Source organism: Ahaetulla prasina, chromosome 3 (genome assembly GCF_028640845.1).
Source record: "Ahaetulla prasina isolate Xishuangbanna chromosome 3, ASM2864084v1, whole genome shotgun sequence".
NCBI lineage: Eukaryota > Metazoa > Chordata > Lepidosauria > Squamata > Colubridae > Ahaetulla > Ahaetulla prasina.
The window spans coordinates 151915772-151932535 of NC_080541.1; the positions used below are offsets into that span (position 1 = coordinate 151915772).

At 37.0% G+C, this 16764-nt stretch overlaps 1 protein-coding gene across 2 annotated transcripts in view; it reads right to left on the minus strand.

The window, feature by feature from the left end:
• Window positions 1-10181: 10181 nt before the first annotated feature.
• Window positions 10182-16764, minus strand: part of SAMD13 (sterile alpha motif domain containing 13) — a 38213-nt gene continuing 31630 nt past the window's right edge. For both annotated transcript variants that reach the window (XM_058177482.1, XM_058177481.1), the window contains exon 4: window positions 10182-11597. In XM_058177482.1, the coding sequence (XP_058033465.1) occupies window positions 11454-11597 (144 nt within the window). In that variant the 3' untranslated portion in view covers window positions 10182-11453. The remainder of the gene's footprint in view (window positions 11598-16764) is intronic.

A 16764-nucleotide genomic window follows, 5' to 3' on the forward strand; every position in this document is an offset into this window, starting at 1 on the left:
AGTGTTTCAGAAGAGGGCTTTTCATCATAGCCAATATTGAACAAATTTATTTAAATGTTTTCATTTACCGTTCCTTTACTTATTAAGGTTTAAGTAGTTTTCAAGTTTCTCTTGCTTTCTGTGGCCTGTTCTTTAGAGCAGGGGTCTCCAACCTTGCCAACACTGCTAGCTAAGGAATTCTGGGAGTTGAAGTCCACAAGTCTTAAAGTTGCCAAGGTTGGAGACCCCTGCTTTAGAGTTAAGCATTCTAAACTGGAAGAAATGAAAATGTCTATAGCAATGGGTAAAGAATTTCTAGGTGCCTCTTTTCTTCATTTACAAATCTCAAAGCAGCAGAGAAAGATATTTACCAACACCTTAAACACCTTTTTTTGGGAAATATATATTAATATTGCATTCTTATGAAATGGGAGAGTTTGATTAATGTGATCTATTGGGGGGGGGGAACTTGTTGGCCACTTTACAATTTGGGGACACGCCCACTCTAAAAGAAAATCTACATATAAAAAGTATGAAAACTGCCTTATTAACAAGGTTTTTAATAAGAAAGGTCAGAAGCCTTTCCAAAATATGAGTTAATTAATATCAAATATCATCATCATCATCATCATCTTTTCTGTTGTTCAAGATTTGACTGCATAATTTAATCTGTTTACTTTTTTATTCTATCCTATCTTTCAATTAGAGAATTACTAGAATTAATATTAGAATGTATTAAATGTCTTTTTTCCTTACTATCAGTTTTTCGGTTCTAAGGTTTCTAAATTTCTAGTTCTTTTATGGGTGAATAAAGAGCAAAGCAAAAACAAATTGAATCTGTTTATTCAATTAAATATGAAACTCTGTAAGCATCAAAACATAAACATATTCTAGAGCCATACAATTCCTTATCTTGCAGATGAAAGCAGCTGAATTGAGCTGATGAACTTTGTATTTAGTCTATGGCATTGGTACATGAAAGCCAAGAGTCTATAATATTATTACAGAGTAGTAATAATATTACCCCCAACCTACTAACATCCAAAACTAGGTATGCATGCCCTTTACCTCTTCAACACCAATTACTTCAGATCTCAAATGCAAATTGATAAATGCAAGAAGCATTGTCAACAAATTACCTCTTGTTAAACAGTGGCACATTTGATATCATTTTTGTTTGTGAAACATGGCTGAACTCATCACTTCCTGACTCCATTATCTCAAACAAAGAATATCAAGTCTATCGATCAGATCGTGAAAACCGAAGAGGTGGTGGAGTGGCTATCTTTTACAAAAAATCACTGAATCTAAAAAATATCCAAGTAGCACATAAACTTTCTCTTCCTGAAACTATTGTATGCGACCTATCCCTTGACACTACTCTTCGATTCTTACTATGCTACAGAGCGCCTGACTATGACATTACCCATGCAAATATGCTAACCTCAATGCTAACATGGGCTACCTCTTGCCCATATCCTCTCATCTTCCTGGGTGACCTAAATCTACCTCTCATTAACTGGATAACTAATGAATGTTCAATTGACCCAATCCATACTACACTATACAACGCTGTTACAAACCTAGGTCTTGAACAACTTGTAACCAACAATACAAGACTCAACAACTGCCTTGATCTCATCTTCTGCAACAATTCAAACTCAATTTACGAACTACAAATTAAAGAACCTTTTTCCAACAGTGACCACTGCATGATTGATTTTCGTCTCAATATACGTCCATACTTAAATCGTCATAACAACAGCACTCCCAACTACAACTTCAAAAAAGCCAACTACGACCTTATAAACAACGATCTTTCATTTCTGGACTGGCAAAATTTGTTTGCAACCTGCATATCCGCTGAAGACCACTATAGAGTCTTCCTACTTGAAATCAATAGAGTCATTAAACTATATGTACCACAAATGACTACCATGATCAGGAAAAACAAACTACCCATATCAATAAAAAGCTTCAATCAAAAAAATCCTCTGAAAAGAAACAAAAAGGCTATGTTACAAATTTCAAAAACCGCTACAGAAACATATGCAACCAAATAAAAACTGAATGCACAAATTACCACACCAAGCAAGAAGAGAATCTTCTGCGCACAAATTCCAATCGTGCCTTTTATAATTTTGTTAACAATAAACTTAAAGACTCAAGATCCATCCCACCACTAAAAGATTCTAACAACAAAGAATGCAATGACGAAACAGTCAAAGCAAACCTCTTCAACATTTTCTTTGGCTCAGTCTTTGTTAACTCCGATAACACATATCCGACCTTCCACAAACGTACCAGCAATGATTATGATGATTTAACTTATATAGATTTCACAGAAGACAACGTTGGAAAAGCTCTTCACAACTTAAAACCAACGCTATCTATTGGACCCAATGGACTATGTGCATACTTCTTAAAAAAACTTTCCATTAATATAGCAGAACCCCTAAGTATTATCTTTGATAAAGCTTTCACTACCAGTTCCCTTCCCAAACTTTGGTCACTAGCCACAGTCATCCCTATCTTCAAAAAAGGAGACCCCAGCTTAGTCGAAAATTACAGATCGATCTCTTTGCTGCGTCACCTGCAAAGTCATGGAATCAATCATCAACCAATCCATTACCTCACACTTAGAAACTAACAACCTACTCTCCAATAAACAATTTGGTTTCAGGAAAAAATTATCATGCAACTTACAACTTCTCCACTGTAAAAACATATGGACTACAAATCTTGATCAAGGCAAATCAATAGATGCAATCTACATAGACTTCTGCAAAGCTTTTGACTCAGTAGTACACGATAAACTTCTCCTAAAACTAACATCCTATGGCATCTCAGGACCCCTTCACAAATGGATATCCGCTTTTCTGTCTAACAGACAACAAGTGGTCAAAATTGGCAATGCTTTATCAAATCCTGTTCCTGTCAAGAGTGGTGTTCCTCAAGGCAGCGTCCTTGGACCAACACTCTTTATACTATACATTAATGATCTTTGTGACCACATATCAAGTAATTGTGTTCTCTTTGCTGACGATGTCAAACTATTTAATACCACAGACAACACTTCTATCATTCAAAACGACCTTGATCATCTAACTGCTTGGTCTAAAAATTGGCAGCTCCAAATTTCATCCAGCAAATGCTCAGTCTTACATATAGGAAAAAAGAACCCAAACACTAAGTACATACTAGATGGACATTACCTTACTGATGACCCCCATCCCGTTAAAGACCTTGGAGTTTTCATGTCAAATGATCTAAGTGCCAAAGCCCACTGCAACTACATAGCAAAAAAAGCTCTAAGAGTTGTAAACCTAATCCTGCGTAGCTTCTTTTCCAAAAACACCACACTACTAACCAGAGTATATAAAACATTTGCTAGACCAATTCTAGAATACAGCTCACCTGTTTGGAACCCTCACCACATCTCTGACATCAATACAATTGAACGTGTCCAGAAATATTTTACAAGAAGAGTTCTCCGTTCCTCTGAAAACAACAAAATACCTTACCCCACCAGACTTGAAATCCTAGGCTTAGAAAGCTTGGAACTCTGTCGCCTCCAACAAGACCTAAGTTTAACTCACGGAATCATCTATTGTAATGTCCTTCCTGTTAAAGACTACTTCAGCTTTAATTGCAATAATACTAGAGCAACTAATAGATTTAAACTAAATGTCAACCGTTTTAATCTAGATTGCAGAAAATATGACTTCTGTAACAGAATCATCAGTCCTTGGAATACTTTACCTGACTCTGTGGTCTCTTCTCATAATCCTAAAAGCTTTAACCAAAAACTTTCTACTATTGACCTCACCCCATTCCTAAGAGGACCATAAGGGGCGTGCATAAGCGCACAAACGTGCCTACCATTCCTGTCCTATTGTTTTTCTTTTCTTCTTCATATATATATATATATATATATATATATATATATATATATATATATATATATATATATATATATATATATATATATATATATATATGCTTATACCTCCTAATATTTACTCATATATGTGTTTATATGCTATATAATCTTTTTGTATGATACCTACATATATTGTTGTGACAAAATAAATAAATAAATAATTTGGCTGCCTAAGATTATTAATTTCTTCAGTTTACACTCAAGCACTATCTAGGATGTGCCACAGAGGCAGGGGTGAAATCCAGCAGGTTCTGGAGAACTAGTAGCAGAAATTTTGAGTAGTTTGAGTAGTTTGGAAAACTGGCAAATACCACCTCTGGCTGGCCCAAAAGTGGTGTGGGAATGGGGATTTTGATATCCTTCCCCTGCCACGCCCACCAAGCCACGCCCACAGAACCGGTAGGGAAATTACTGAATGTCACTCCTGCACAAGGGGCAAACTAGTCTGCACCCAGAGAAGCCAACAGCATTCTGCAAGTGCGTCAGCATCATCCGGAACTTATTCAGGCCAGCCCAGCATTGAATGGTTTTTTGCTTCCACTGTTAGTCTCATTGGAGGGATACCTATTTATCTACTTGCATTTGCATGCTTTTGAACTTCTAGGTTGGCAGAAACTGAAATGAGTGATGGGAGCTCACTCCATCACGAGGTGCTAGGGCTCAAACTTCTGGAGCGCAGAGAGCTGACCTTCTCCAACTGACAAATCCAGCATCTTTAAGCTGCTGAGCAACCATGCCTCTACCTGATGAACTGAACTGAACCACGGTAGACAAATGGGGGCAGACCATACAGGGTGTTTTATTTTTGTTTGATAGTCACCTCTCCCTTTCCATGATGAGATCTTGATGTTGTGTACCTTGGAAGGTGAGAATAGCCATCATTCTCTTGCTATGCTGACTCTGTAAACCACTTAGAGAAGGCTGTAAAGCACTGTGAAGCAGTATATAACTCTAAGTGCTATTGCTATTGCTATTCTCATTTCAAGTCTTGGATTATGGCATCAGACTAGAAACCAGGAGACAGTGAGTTCTAGTCCCACCTTTCCACAAAACCAACTGAGTGCTCTTGGGCCAATCACTTTGTTCAGTCCTAGGAAAGAGGCAATGGCAAACCACTTCTGAAAAACCTTTCCAAGAAAATTGAACGGAAGAACAAACTGAATTAAGGATTAATTTTTGATCAGGCCCCACATATAGTTGCAGCCAGTACCCAATGATCTGATAAAAATTTGGCACAAATAAAAGGAAATAAATAAGCAAAACATAGCCATAAACACGTAAAATGAGTACATATAAATGAGAACAGTAGGACAGGGACAGTAGGCACACTGATGCACTTATGCATGCCCTCTTAGGGACCTCTTTAAAAACATGAAAGGTCCATGTTAGACAGTTTAAGGTAAAAGGTATGGGGATTAGAGAGACTAACAACTACTACTCTATTGCAGAAGTCATATTTCCTACAATCAAGATTAGAGCGAATTACATTGAGTTTGAATCTATTGATAGCCCTTGTGTTATTGCGGTTGAAATTAAAGTACTCATTTACAGGTAGGGCATTTTGGTAAATAATCTTATGAAATAAGCTTAGGTCAGAACATAGACAGCGTAGTTCAAGGCTATCGAGGCCTATTTCAAGCCTGGTGGTATAGGGAATTTTATTTCGAGCAGAGGATTTGAGTACTCTTCTAGTAAAATAACTCTGGACCCTCTCTAATGTATTAATGTCTGAAATACAGTGAGGGTTCCAGGCAGGTGAGCAGTATTCAAGTATAGGTCTGGCAAAAGTTTTGTATGCCCTAGTTTGAAGTATAGCATTACCAGAGAGAAAACTTCAGAAAATAGAATAGAATAGAATAGAATTTTTTATTGGCCAAGTGTGATTGGACACACAAGGAATTTGTCTTGGTGCATATGCTCTCAGTGTACATAAAAGAAAAGATACTTTTTTAAAAAAAATTTATTTACATTTATATCCCGCCCTTCTCCGAAGACTCAGGGCGGCTTACAGTGTATAAGGCAATAGTCTCATTCTATTTGTATATTTACAAAGTCAACTTATTGCCCCCCCAACAATCTGGGTCCTCATTTTACCTACCTTATAAAGGATGGAAGGCTGAGTCAACCTCGGGTCGGGCTTGAACCTGCAGTAATTGCAGGCTGCTGTGTTCTAATAACAGGCTTCTAACAGCCTGAGCTATCCCGGCCCTTTCATCAAGATACAACACTTACAACACTTAATGATAGTCATAGGCTAAAAATAAACAATCAGGAAACAATATCAGTATAAATCGTAAGGATACAAGCAACAAAGTTATAGTCATAAGTTGAAGGAGATGGGCGATGGAAACGATGAGAAGATTAATAGCAGTGCAGATTTAGTAAATAGTTTGACAGTGTTGAGGGAATTATTTGTTTAGCAGAGTGATGGCCTTCGGGAAAAAACTGTTCTTGTGTCTAGTTGTTCTGGTGTGCAGTGCTCTATAGCGTCGTTTTGAGGGTAGGAGTTGAAACAGTTTATGTCCAGGATGTGAGGGGTCTGTAAATATTTTCACAGCCCTCTTTTTGATTTGTGCAATATACAGATCCTCTATGGAAGGCAGGTTGGTAGCAATTGTTTTTTCTGCAGTTCTAATTACCCTCTGAAGTCTGTGTCTGTCTTGTTGGGTGGCAGAACCAAACCAGACAGTTATAGTGGTGCAGATAACAGACTCAATAATTCCTCTGTAGAACTGGATCAGCAGCTCCTTGGGCAGTTTGAGCTTTCTGAGTTGGCGCAGAAAGAACATTCTTTGTTGTCCTTTTTTGATGACATTTTTGATGTTAGCTGTCCATTTTAGATCTTGCGATATGGTAGAACCTAGAAATCTGAAGGTTTCTCTTGTTGATGCTGTGTTGTCTAGTATTGTGAGAGGTGGAAGTATGGAAGTTTGGAAGTATGGAAGTATGGAAGTTTCTCCTAAAGTCTACCACCATTTCTACGATTTTAAGTGTGTTCAGTTCCAGATTGTTCTGGTCGCACCATGAGGCTAGTCTAAACAACACTTAATGCCTTTTTTGCAATGATGTTACAGTGAGCTCTGGGGCTTAGATCTTTTGAAATGAGTACTCCTAGGTCCTTGACAGAGTGTGAGTCAACTTTTATAGCCGGCCAGCAAATATTTGATGTTATTATTTCTATTGCCAATGTGCAGGACTGAGCATTTGTTAGCAGAGATTTGGAGTTGCCAATCTTTGACCATTCAGATACATAATCCAGGTCATTTTGAAGGGTAATAGAGTTGTCTGTGGTATTAAATAATTTAACATCATCGGCAAAGAGGACACAGTTGCTTATAATTTGATCACAAATGTCATTGATAGAAAGCAGAAAGAATGTTGGACCTAGAATGCTGCCTCGGGGAACACTACTGTTAACAGGTGCAGGATTTGATAGGGCACTGCCTATTTTGACCACTTGTTGCCTGTTTGACAGGAAACGCAGCTATCCAATTATGCAGGGGTACAGAAATGCCATAAGATTTTAGTTTTAGAAGTAGTTTGTTGTGCACTACTGAATCAAAGGCTTTACAGAAGTCTATGTAAATTGCGTCTATGACAAAGAGTCAACGAAGTCAGAAGAAGGCACTGAGTCCACAAGTAAGGAAGAAGTAAGCAGTCCTGCAAGTTCCAACTGTCTGTACCAGTACACCAAACTCTACCAATTCAGCATTTGTTCCCAGAAATGACTCTCCCCACAGAGTCTCCTTAAATCTCAGTTCCCAGGTGTGCCTTGTGAAGAGGAGCGGGGTGTTGGGTCGACCTGTGCTGTTCCCACCTTCTCTCCACTCTCCATGCTCAGGGATCAGGAGGGGGGGGCGGTCCTTGCTGAGCTCTGTCACTTATGTCCACTGCTTGCCCTCTCTTGCCCGTTCTTCCCTGCTAACAAGCCATCCCAATCCTGAAGGGCCCTGGACTGACTCGGCCTGCTCCTCCCCACATTCCTCCAAAGCCAATGAAGACCCCCCTTGATCTCCGGCCTTCCTCCACAGATTCAGGCTCCGACAGGGGCATGACAGGACACTAGGAGAAAACATTTATGGACTGCATTTGCCCTGGTTTTCCTCTCAGTCCTTGATTTATCCTCATCAAAATCCTACGATATTACTTGGGCTGTTTGTATATATAATATTATCAGTCCAAAGTCATTTCATAGTGTTATAGCTGATTAGAAATCTGAATCTTGGTTTTCCAAATCACGGCCAATCTTCTAATCACTACTCCTTCTCTTCTTTTTAATTCCTTTTTCGCAAGATTGCTGTTGGATCTAAGGTAATAGAACAACATAGCTCTATTCACACAACCATAAAATGATTAAATTAAACCATTTCTATTTTCATGTGTTACTCATTTCTTGAGTTACAAGCTAGTCAAATGAGTTTGTTCACACAATTCCTTAAGGACAAAATACAACACCCAAAGGAAAATAAATGAAGCTCAGCACATTCTACAAATGTAACCCATTTCTGCAATTTCTCAACTCAAAACAAATTCAGGTTTGGAAAGAGATGGGAGCTGTGCCATTTGCTCATCGCATTTGGAACACCCATTCTGGGTCATTGGGAGTCTTCTACCTTTTTTAAAGAAAAGTTAGGAGGAAATTCTAATGCATAAAACTTTTAATATTCTCTCATTTGCTTAGAATACCAATTAGTTTGTTAATTTGCTTGCTGCTTGTATGTACACTGAGACCTTATGCACCGGAAACAAATTTCTTGTGTGTCTAATCACACCTGGCCAATACAGAATTCTATTCTATTCTATTCTATTTTGAAATGTTGAAACTGAATATGAATATGGTACACTATATCATTGTATTGTACATATAGTTCTCCTTATGTACAAAATATCATGCAAAGACAAAATAAAGGCAAGGTTCTATACATCAGCTAAACATCTTTATTTCCATAATGATTGTCACATAGATTGTTATCTTTCTTTTCTACAGTCTGCTCATCTTCTTTTCCTTTCTTTTCTCTTTTCAACTCCTCCCCTCAGCTCGTTCCCATGAATTTTTCTCTCTTTTCTTACAAGGAATTCCCCCGTGTATCCTTGTTGTGCTTCAATAGTGTGCAAGTGCCACCCCATGGCAAACCGAACTGGGCATCCTAAGGCTGAAGATTTCCCACATATTCTTGTTCTGTGGCATTAGCACAGATGTTTTTCATTCCTCACAGTTGACAATGGCGCAAACAGATTGCTCTCTGCTGCCAAAATTGCTTTTCCTAACTATCGCATGGATATAAATTAAGTTGAATTCAATAGAATTTAGACTGAGTTGAGTTAGCAGCTTTCCTTTGGTATCTTTATAACATGATGGAACTTGCAACATTCTTGTCCAGTGAGCCTTTAATTTTATTTAAAGCAGACTTTGTTGTGTCATCTCTAAGCTTTGGTGAAGAACTGTGCCTGACATGCTCAAGTAACTTAGTCATTTTTTATCGTAAGCTGCTGAAATATTCCAGATAAAAGCCAGCAGTTACAGGTAAAAATAAAAAGTAATTCAGGGCTAACATTGCACTTAAGCAGTACATTCAGTTAATGTGTAAGAATCACGTTTAATTTATAATTTCTTCTTGCATTTCTTATGATATCTCAAGCCTTTATCTTTGAAAAGTGGCACATTGAGCCAGAGGCTGGTGTGGCCCCTTTTAAAAATCTGTTGAGGTAAAGATAAAAGGATGAGATAATTACAATTGTTGCCACAAATTGCTATTCACCAATACTGTGAGACAATTTCACCATGAAAGAAACTCGCAGGGGTTAGACAGGCAGTTTTTATATTCTCACATGGTGATATAATTGATTCAGAAATGATCTCAAATTTTATGACTCTGGCTTGTAGGCAAAAAAAATCAAAAGCCACCATGAAATGCAATTAGGAATACATGGGTCTAAAATTTAGCAAAATATGTGAATGTCATATGCTTTTGAGTATTCAAATGTCTACAACTTGCAAAGTTAAATGGTCATGTCAGTAAGATAAATTGCTTACCTTTTGAACTGATTCTGTATATTATTAGTAGTATCTGTGTGTTCTAGCTCAAAAATACTGTTTCTCATAATAAATGTAACCAGGATCAGAATAAAACTAAACAACTTTTGATGACTGGCAGGGAGCAGATTATTAGTCTTCTTGGTAATAAAAAACCAAAAAGGATAGAATAACCACAAAATGAAGTCAATGAACGGGACAGGCCTGGAGATTGTATTTATAATTTCTGCCTTTTCTTAAAGTTGTTTTCTTTTCTAGATTTCTGAAAGTAAAAAAAATTCTCCTAATTGGAAATAAATTCTTGCATGTGTTCCTAAAAAAACAGAAGTCCTATCAGCTCAGTTGAGTCTATTATTAACATGAAAGACACTCAGTAAAAGACAAGACTCTTCACGAGAAAGTCAAAAAACAAACTGAATCAGAACATAGGTAATATCTTTGTTGATGCAAAATATCTGCAATTAAAATCAAGAACTGGTTGAAACAGATTGAAACTACAGGTCTTCCCTTAGCAGGGATTCACAGTTGTAAGATAGCATTCTTTAGCTTTCCAGAAATAGATATTTGGCTCATGAATCAAATTACATATCAATATAATTCTTTACCACACCACAAAATGTAGTATGTAAAAATATGCAGGGATTTACATTTTTTTACACAACTGTAACAAAACTTTTAGCAAATAAGTTATAAATTAGAACATGAATTTTGTTTCACAAAGCAATACAAACATTCTCTAAAATTTCCTTCACAGAACACCCTTTCAAGTTCAACAAAACTTACAAAAAAAAAACCCTTTACAACCTCTGTATGTAGCTTTTGCCCTTCCCAAAAGATTCAAGGATATAGGTTGCACAACTTTAAAACATTAGTCTATGAACAAATTTTAGTAAGATAAAAATAGGTGCTCCCTCTGGGGAAAAAAAGGTTATTTTGGCAAATTCAAAACTTGCTGCTAATGTTATGAAAGAATTGTGATTTTTATAGAACTTCTAGAAGTGTCTCTTGGTCATCTAATACTTTCCCTATTTTCTTTCCAAATTAGGAACAATTAATTTGAAATAAAAGGGACCTGTGCAAAGATATAACCATGCTTCAGTGGGCCTTGTGCAACAACAGAGGTGGCCATCCTGTTTTAAGCAATAGTTTAAAAAAATCAAGTGTATCCATTTTAAATACTTCTGTTTCCAGTTACCATTTTGTGACTCCACAGAGTTACTAAAAAGAAGCATACTGAACTGATTTTTTGCTTGAATAATGAGAAATTCTACACCCTACCAGTTCATTTATTAAATAGCATATTGCTAAAGTTATCCAATAGGATATGTATAAATATAAATATATATTTATTTCAGTGCCATTTGGTTTAATTTCATTATGCACACATACAGGTTTTGTGTTGTTGTTGTGTTTTTAATAAAGTTCCAGTGCCAAAAACCAATGCTGCTTGTTTATTTTGAAGAGCAGGAAGAAAACACGGTCCAGTTTGAAAATCCACTATAGTGAACTGTTCTTCAGATGCTGTGTCTGTAGAGGCTTTACATGATATTCATAGATCTTCAGTGCAGGCCCCAATTTTAATGAAAGTCCAGTGAGTACATCGTTCCTTGTCATCAACAGTAAAGACTTCCCATCAATTTCCTAAAACAAAAATGAATAAAAGCTTAAAACAATCTAGAAATGGGGAATAGGTTCAAAAGCCCTTCTATTGTTAGTATTTAAAAGTATTTAGAACGTGGGACATTTTTAAAGGTTTATCAATAGTTCCTGTTTTAATCAAAAGCACTATAATTCTTGAATCTAAAGCTGTTTTCCTTTCTGTGATGGTTAAGCAGAATTTGAGGCATTTAGCAACTGTCCTGACTTCCTATCCCAGAAATACTGAATCAGGTTCATTGGTCCAACTAGCAGCCACCTTGCAGGGTTTTAGGCCAAACCCACATGAACACAATTGAGCCCAAAATTTCGGTCGTTAAGTGAGACAGTTGTTAAGTGAGTTTGCCCCATGTTATGACCTTTCTTGCCACGGTTGTTAACTGAAAACACTGCAGTTGTTAAATTAGTAACATGGTTAAGGGAATCTGGTTTTCCCACTGACTGTTTGTATTAAGAGCGCAAAAGCTGATCTTATGACCTTATTGGGACACTACAACCATCATAAATATGAACCAATTGCCAAGCATCTGAATTCTGATCACATGATGATGGGGATGCTGCAATGATCATAAGTATGAAAAACGGTTACCTGAAAAATTTCTTATAAGGAAGACAGAAAGCTAAGGGGACTTAGGCTTAAAGTAAAGAAAGGTTGTTGACACTCAGAGGAAAAAAGAAAAGAAAACTGATGTAAATAAAAGAAAAAGAATAACAATGGTAGACTTTCTAACAATTTTATAATTAAGTACTCAGTTGGAATTTTGTTAATATTCCTTTTTAAAGAGAAACATTTTATATCTTATGTCTTCATACAATTATTTTCTTTAAATTGTTCACCTGCCCCCAAGTAAATGAAAGAATAAAATGTCCTCAAAATACTAAGACAGCAGGAAAAGAAACTGCTAAGAGATGCGATAAGAATTCTTATCATTTTGGTCCCATATTTGGTAGCAAAGTATTGTATGACATTTACTCACCTATAAACTTCTGTCCAAATACACGAGTTCCCCTAATGCTCAAATTATCCATAAAAGACAAATCCTAGCATGAATAAAGTTTGATTCCAATTTGCTGTTTCCCGGGAGGGGGAGACCGGGGGGGGGGGCAGGAGGGAGTCCTAACTGACCTTTAAAAATGTACAACACTACTGGTTTCTTTATTTTAATTTTTAAAAACTTAAGACTTTGTTTTTTAAGGAATATTTTTTTATCAGTCCTCTTGGATAAACTAGACATAGAACCAGATGAGCTAAATCTACTTTATTAGAAGGCTACATTAACTTGTAAGTCTGAAGGTACAAACTTCCTGCCTGCTACTTTTAACTCCTAGATCCATTAGGGCAGGTTCTGCCTTTGACTGTTAACTGATTGCAGGTTCCTGCCTTTCTTGTCTGATGATTTCCTAAGCAGAATCTCTTCTTCCTTTTCCTCAATGTTAGCCATGTATTCCATTACAAATCCTTACCACACTCCCAGCAGTGTGGGCACTCAACAGAGATTCTTGCTTCTTTCAGCACTTATTTGGGATGAATGACTATGAACCTCTGCAAATCTGCACTCACACGATCATTTCAGAAAGTTCCAAAGAGCAAGAGCAAGCAGTCTATGGAGAAAATATGACACAATTCTAAAGTGTAGCATTTTTCCTATTAATTGAATATAATGAAAGACAGCCCTGTCATATATGTTGCATACAGGTAATCTTCATTTAGTACCTGCAATTGGGGCTGTCTGAACAGTCATTAAGTGAAAAATCACATGCCCATGACTGTGTTTATAATTTTACTTCAGCTTTCCTTTATTGGAAAATTACAACTCCAAACAACTGAGGGAATCCAAATAGTGAGGAGTGTTTCTGGAACTTGTCTCATGAGAAATCTGGGTAAAAGGGCAACTCTTATAACCCTTTTCCCTCACTTGTCCACTTTTTGGAATGCTCACTCCGATGTTGGGATAATCAGCAGTAAGAGAATTAATGTTTGTACTTACATTCATTGGAGAGGAAGGGATTAAAAAAGACTAAGCTGGTATAATTGGGGCGTGTCAAATTTTTCAGCTTTCAATTTCCAAATATTAGGGATGCTCAAAAGTTGTGATATGCCTTAGGGATTGTAGTTATTTTGGTTACTTTAATATAATTTAGACATGCTTGATAAATAACTACATAATTATCGTAACTTTTCAGACCAGCAATTCTCAAGCAAACAATTCAGACCAGCAATCCCCAATACCATCAAAATAGAAAATTATTCTGTGTGCAGTGACCTGGGTAGAAGATATCTTTATCATTTATCTCCAGAGAAAGCCTCAAAAACAGGAAAACTTACTCAAGGGTTTGCAGATAATCTTGTGTATTTCATGAAGAGGAAAGGCATAGTCAAAAGCTTGAAGGCCATTGGAGGAGGTTCTACAAATGTTAATACTGGCTGTGGAGGTGGTGCCATGCACTGGGTAGCGGTCAAGCCAGAGCATCCACTCTGCTGGAGCTGATTGACTGGTCTGAAGGTGTATACGAGCCACCTTTGACGTGAAAACTGACTACAGCAGAAATAAAGAAGTTCATTGACGAAGCAGTGCGAGCACCAGAGTGGCCCTGTCATGCCCAATCAGTAGAGAGATGTGTGAAATAGGTCATAGAGGCAACAAGCAGAGTGTATACACATGAGAAATGTGAAGGTTATATCAAAGGCCAAGAAGCAAGTTGACAACTGATGTTGAAGAATGAATCAAAACAAGACTTGAAACTTACAAACATTTTTGTAACTCAGATAATTGCTCTTATGTTAGTTTATGATTGCATGGATTGTTTTTTGCTTATCTAGATAAGATTAATGCAGAAAAAAACTTTAATTTTGTAGCACAAGGTATAATAACATAAACAGTATTTGTGGGGCATATGATCAGACATGGATTTACCATACCATGCTAAACACTGTGCCATTGAAAAAAATACAGATGATTTGAATTCTTGGTGTAAAAGTACACCTACGGTATTTTTAGAAGCCTCTCACTCACTGGAAAAAAATCTGCAAAAATTAATTTTCACCCCTTTAAATGACACACCCTACCAATGGTACATAATGGGCAATACACACAGAAAGGAATGTACTAACAACGACTGTTTGCCTAGAATGCTTGCCATGAGCTACTTAGGAGTTGAAAGAAAGCCTTTAGTGTGAAACTAATTAAGGTCTTGTCCATTTCAGGCAGCAACTATAAGACGACAAGAAGATTCTAATCAAAGTAATTAAAGTGACAAAGCTGAGCTTTTTAATTTGTGGTTTGCACTTTTTAGGGACGTTCTGTGCTGCAGAGAAAAGCTGCTCAGGAACAGATAAGTTGTTCAAGCAATCTCTTCATTTTGTGGGTGTCAGGCCTCAAGAATGACATGTGGAGTTACCTCTAAGTAGTTTCTTTATTCTTCTTCACTATAGACATAATCTTGCCAGACCAAAGTAACTATCTGAATAACTATATACTCTGGGAACTGTTAGGGATGAGCCATTTTAACCCTCTTCCTGTTGACCAAATTTTCCAAGCTCTGCTGCCTCTTTGTCCTCTGGGAAGCAGCTCCCCCCTCGCCTGGGAATCCAGATCACATTCCTACATTGGGGTAGGAAAGGGTCAGAAAAAAAAAAGGTCAGGCACAAAATGTATACTTACTGACCGTAACTGCAAATACATCACATAGAGAGCGATCTTGCAAAGGATGTAATTGCGGACATCGCTTGCAAAGTTATCCCATTATTAAACAAGGAGTATCTGCATTCAGAAATCAAATATGGGCCTGTACTGTTCCTAAATTAATGATATGCCATCCAGTTTGTATTGACTCTTAGCGACCACAAAGATAAACCTTTATCAGGATAATCTGTCCCAACACGGCCTTTAAAGACTCTCAAAGTGAGTCACTAATTGAGTTCATCTACCTGGCTGCTGGTGGTTACCTTCTCTTCCCTTCTACCTCTCCCAGCATTAGGATAACTGTGCCTTCACACAAAGTACCAAGCCCTAGTACCAGTGTCATTAGTTAGAACTCTGGATTGATTTGTTCTTCCATTCATGATTTTGGCTGCCCACAGTATTCTCAGCAAAAGATTAATCAATTTCACATAGTCTATTTTTGTTTGCCTTCTAATCTCTTTCCCACCCTTTGGAATGCTCACTACAATGCTGGGATAATTAACTAGAAACAAATTAATGTTTTGTGTTTACTTTCACTGAATTACAGGAAGGAAAGAATTATAGGAGAGTAAGCAGGTACAGAATGGGGAAAACACCAGGCTCTTTGTGCAGCATGCTCAGAGCTGTCAGCACCATTACGTTGCTGTTGATGTGTATTGTCCACTGTGTGCCTACCTACTTTCTTGCATTATTCTCCAATTTCTCTACTCTGCAAGGTGAGAAAAAGGAGGAAATGGCAGGTCAGGCACAGGACAATGCATACTGACTGGCAATCACATAATTGAGGAATGCTTAAAACGTTGTAAATGCAGGTATTAGTTATAAAGTTATTTTTTCACAATTGTCATAACTTCAAATAGTCACTGAACAAAGCAGTCAGTAAGAAGGACTACCTCTACAATAATTCTTTGTTGTTTTGGAGTGAGTGTCTGCATTTCTGAAGCCAAATGTGACAATCCTAATTCATTGTAATTTCATATTACAGTCATCCTGAACGAAATGCCTTGAGAAATTTTGGATCTAGAACTCCTAAAATTTCCACTCACGTATGTGGTTAGCAATTCCAAACATCTGGAAATGATCAGATTTCAAAGGACTTCCGCAGTTTATCAGATTCAACAGGCATAGGTCTTAGCAAGAATCATAAAGTCTGACTAATAAAGCTAAGCTATGAAATTGTGTCAAAGATTAATCACTGGCCAATTTCTGTCCTTCTGAAATTCCATTTAGCTAATATTTATTGTAAACAATTAGGAAAAGGTAACACCAAAACATTTTCAACCAAATTTTAAACTTTTCGCTATAAACTCAGCGACCAAAATGTTATCGATACATGTTGTGGAATATTTCAAATTAACTGTATTGGCAGCATGTGCTTGGTTATGACAAAAACATGTACGTGAAAAGAAATATTGAAAAACTAGACCTTTATTTATTTATTTATTTACTTACTTACTTAATTACATTTA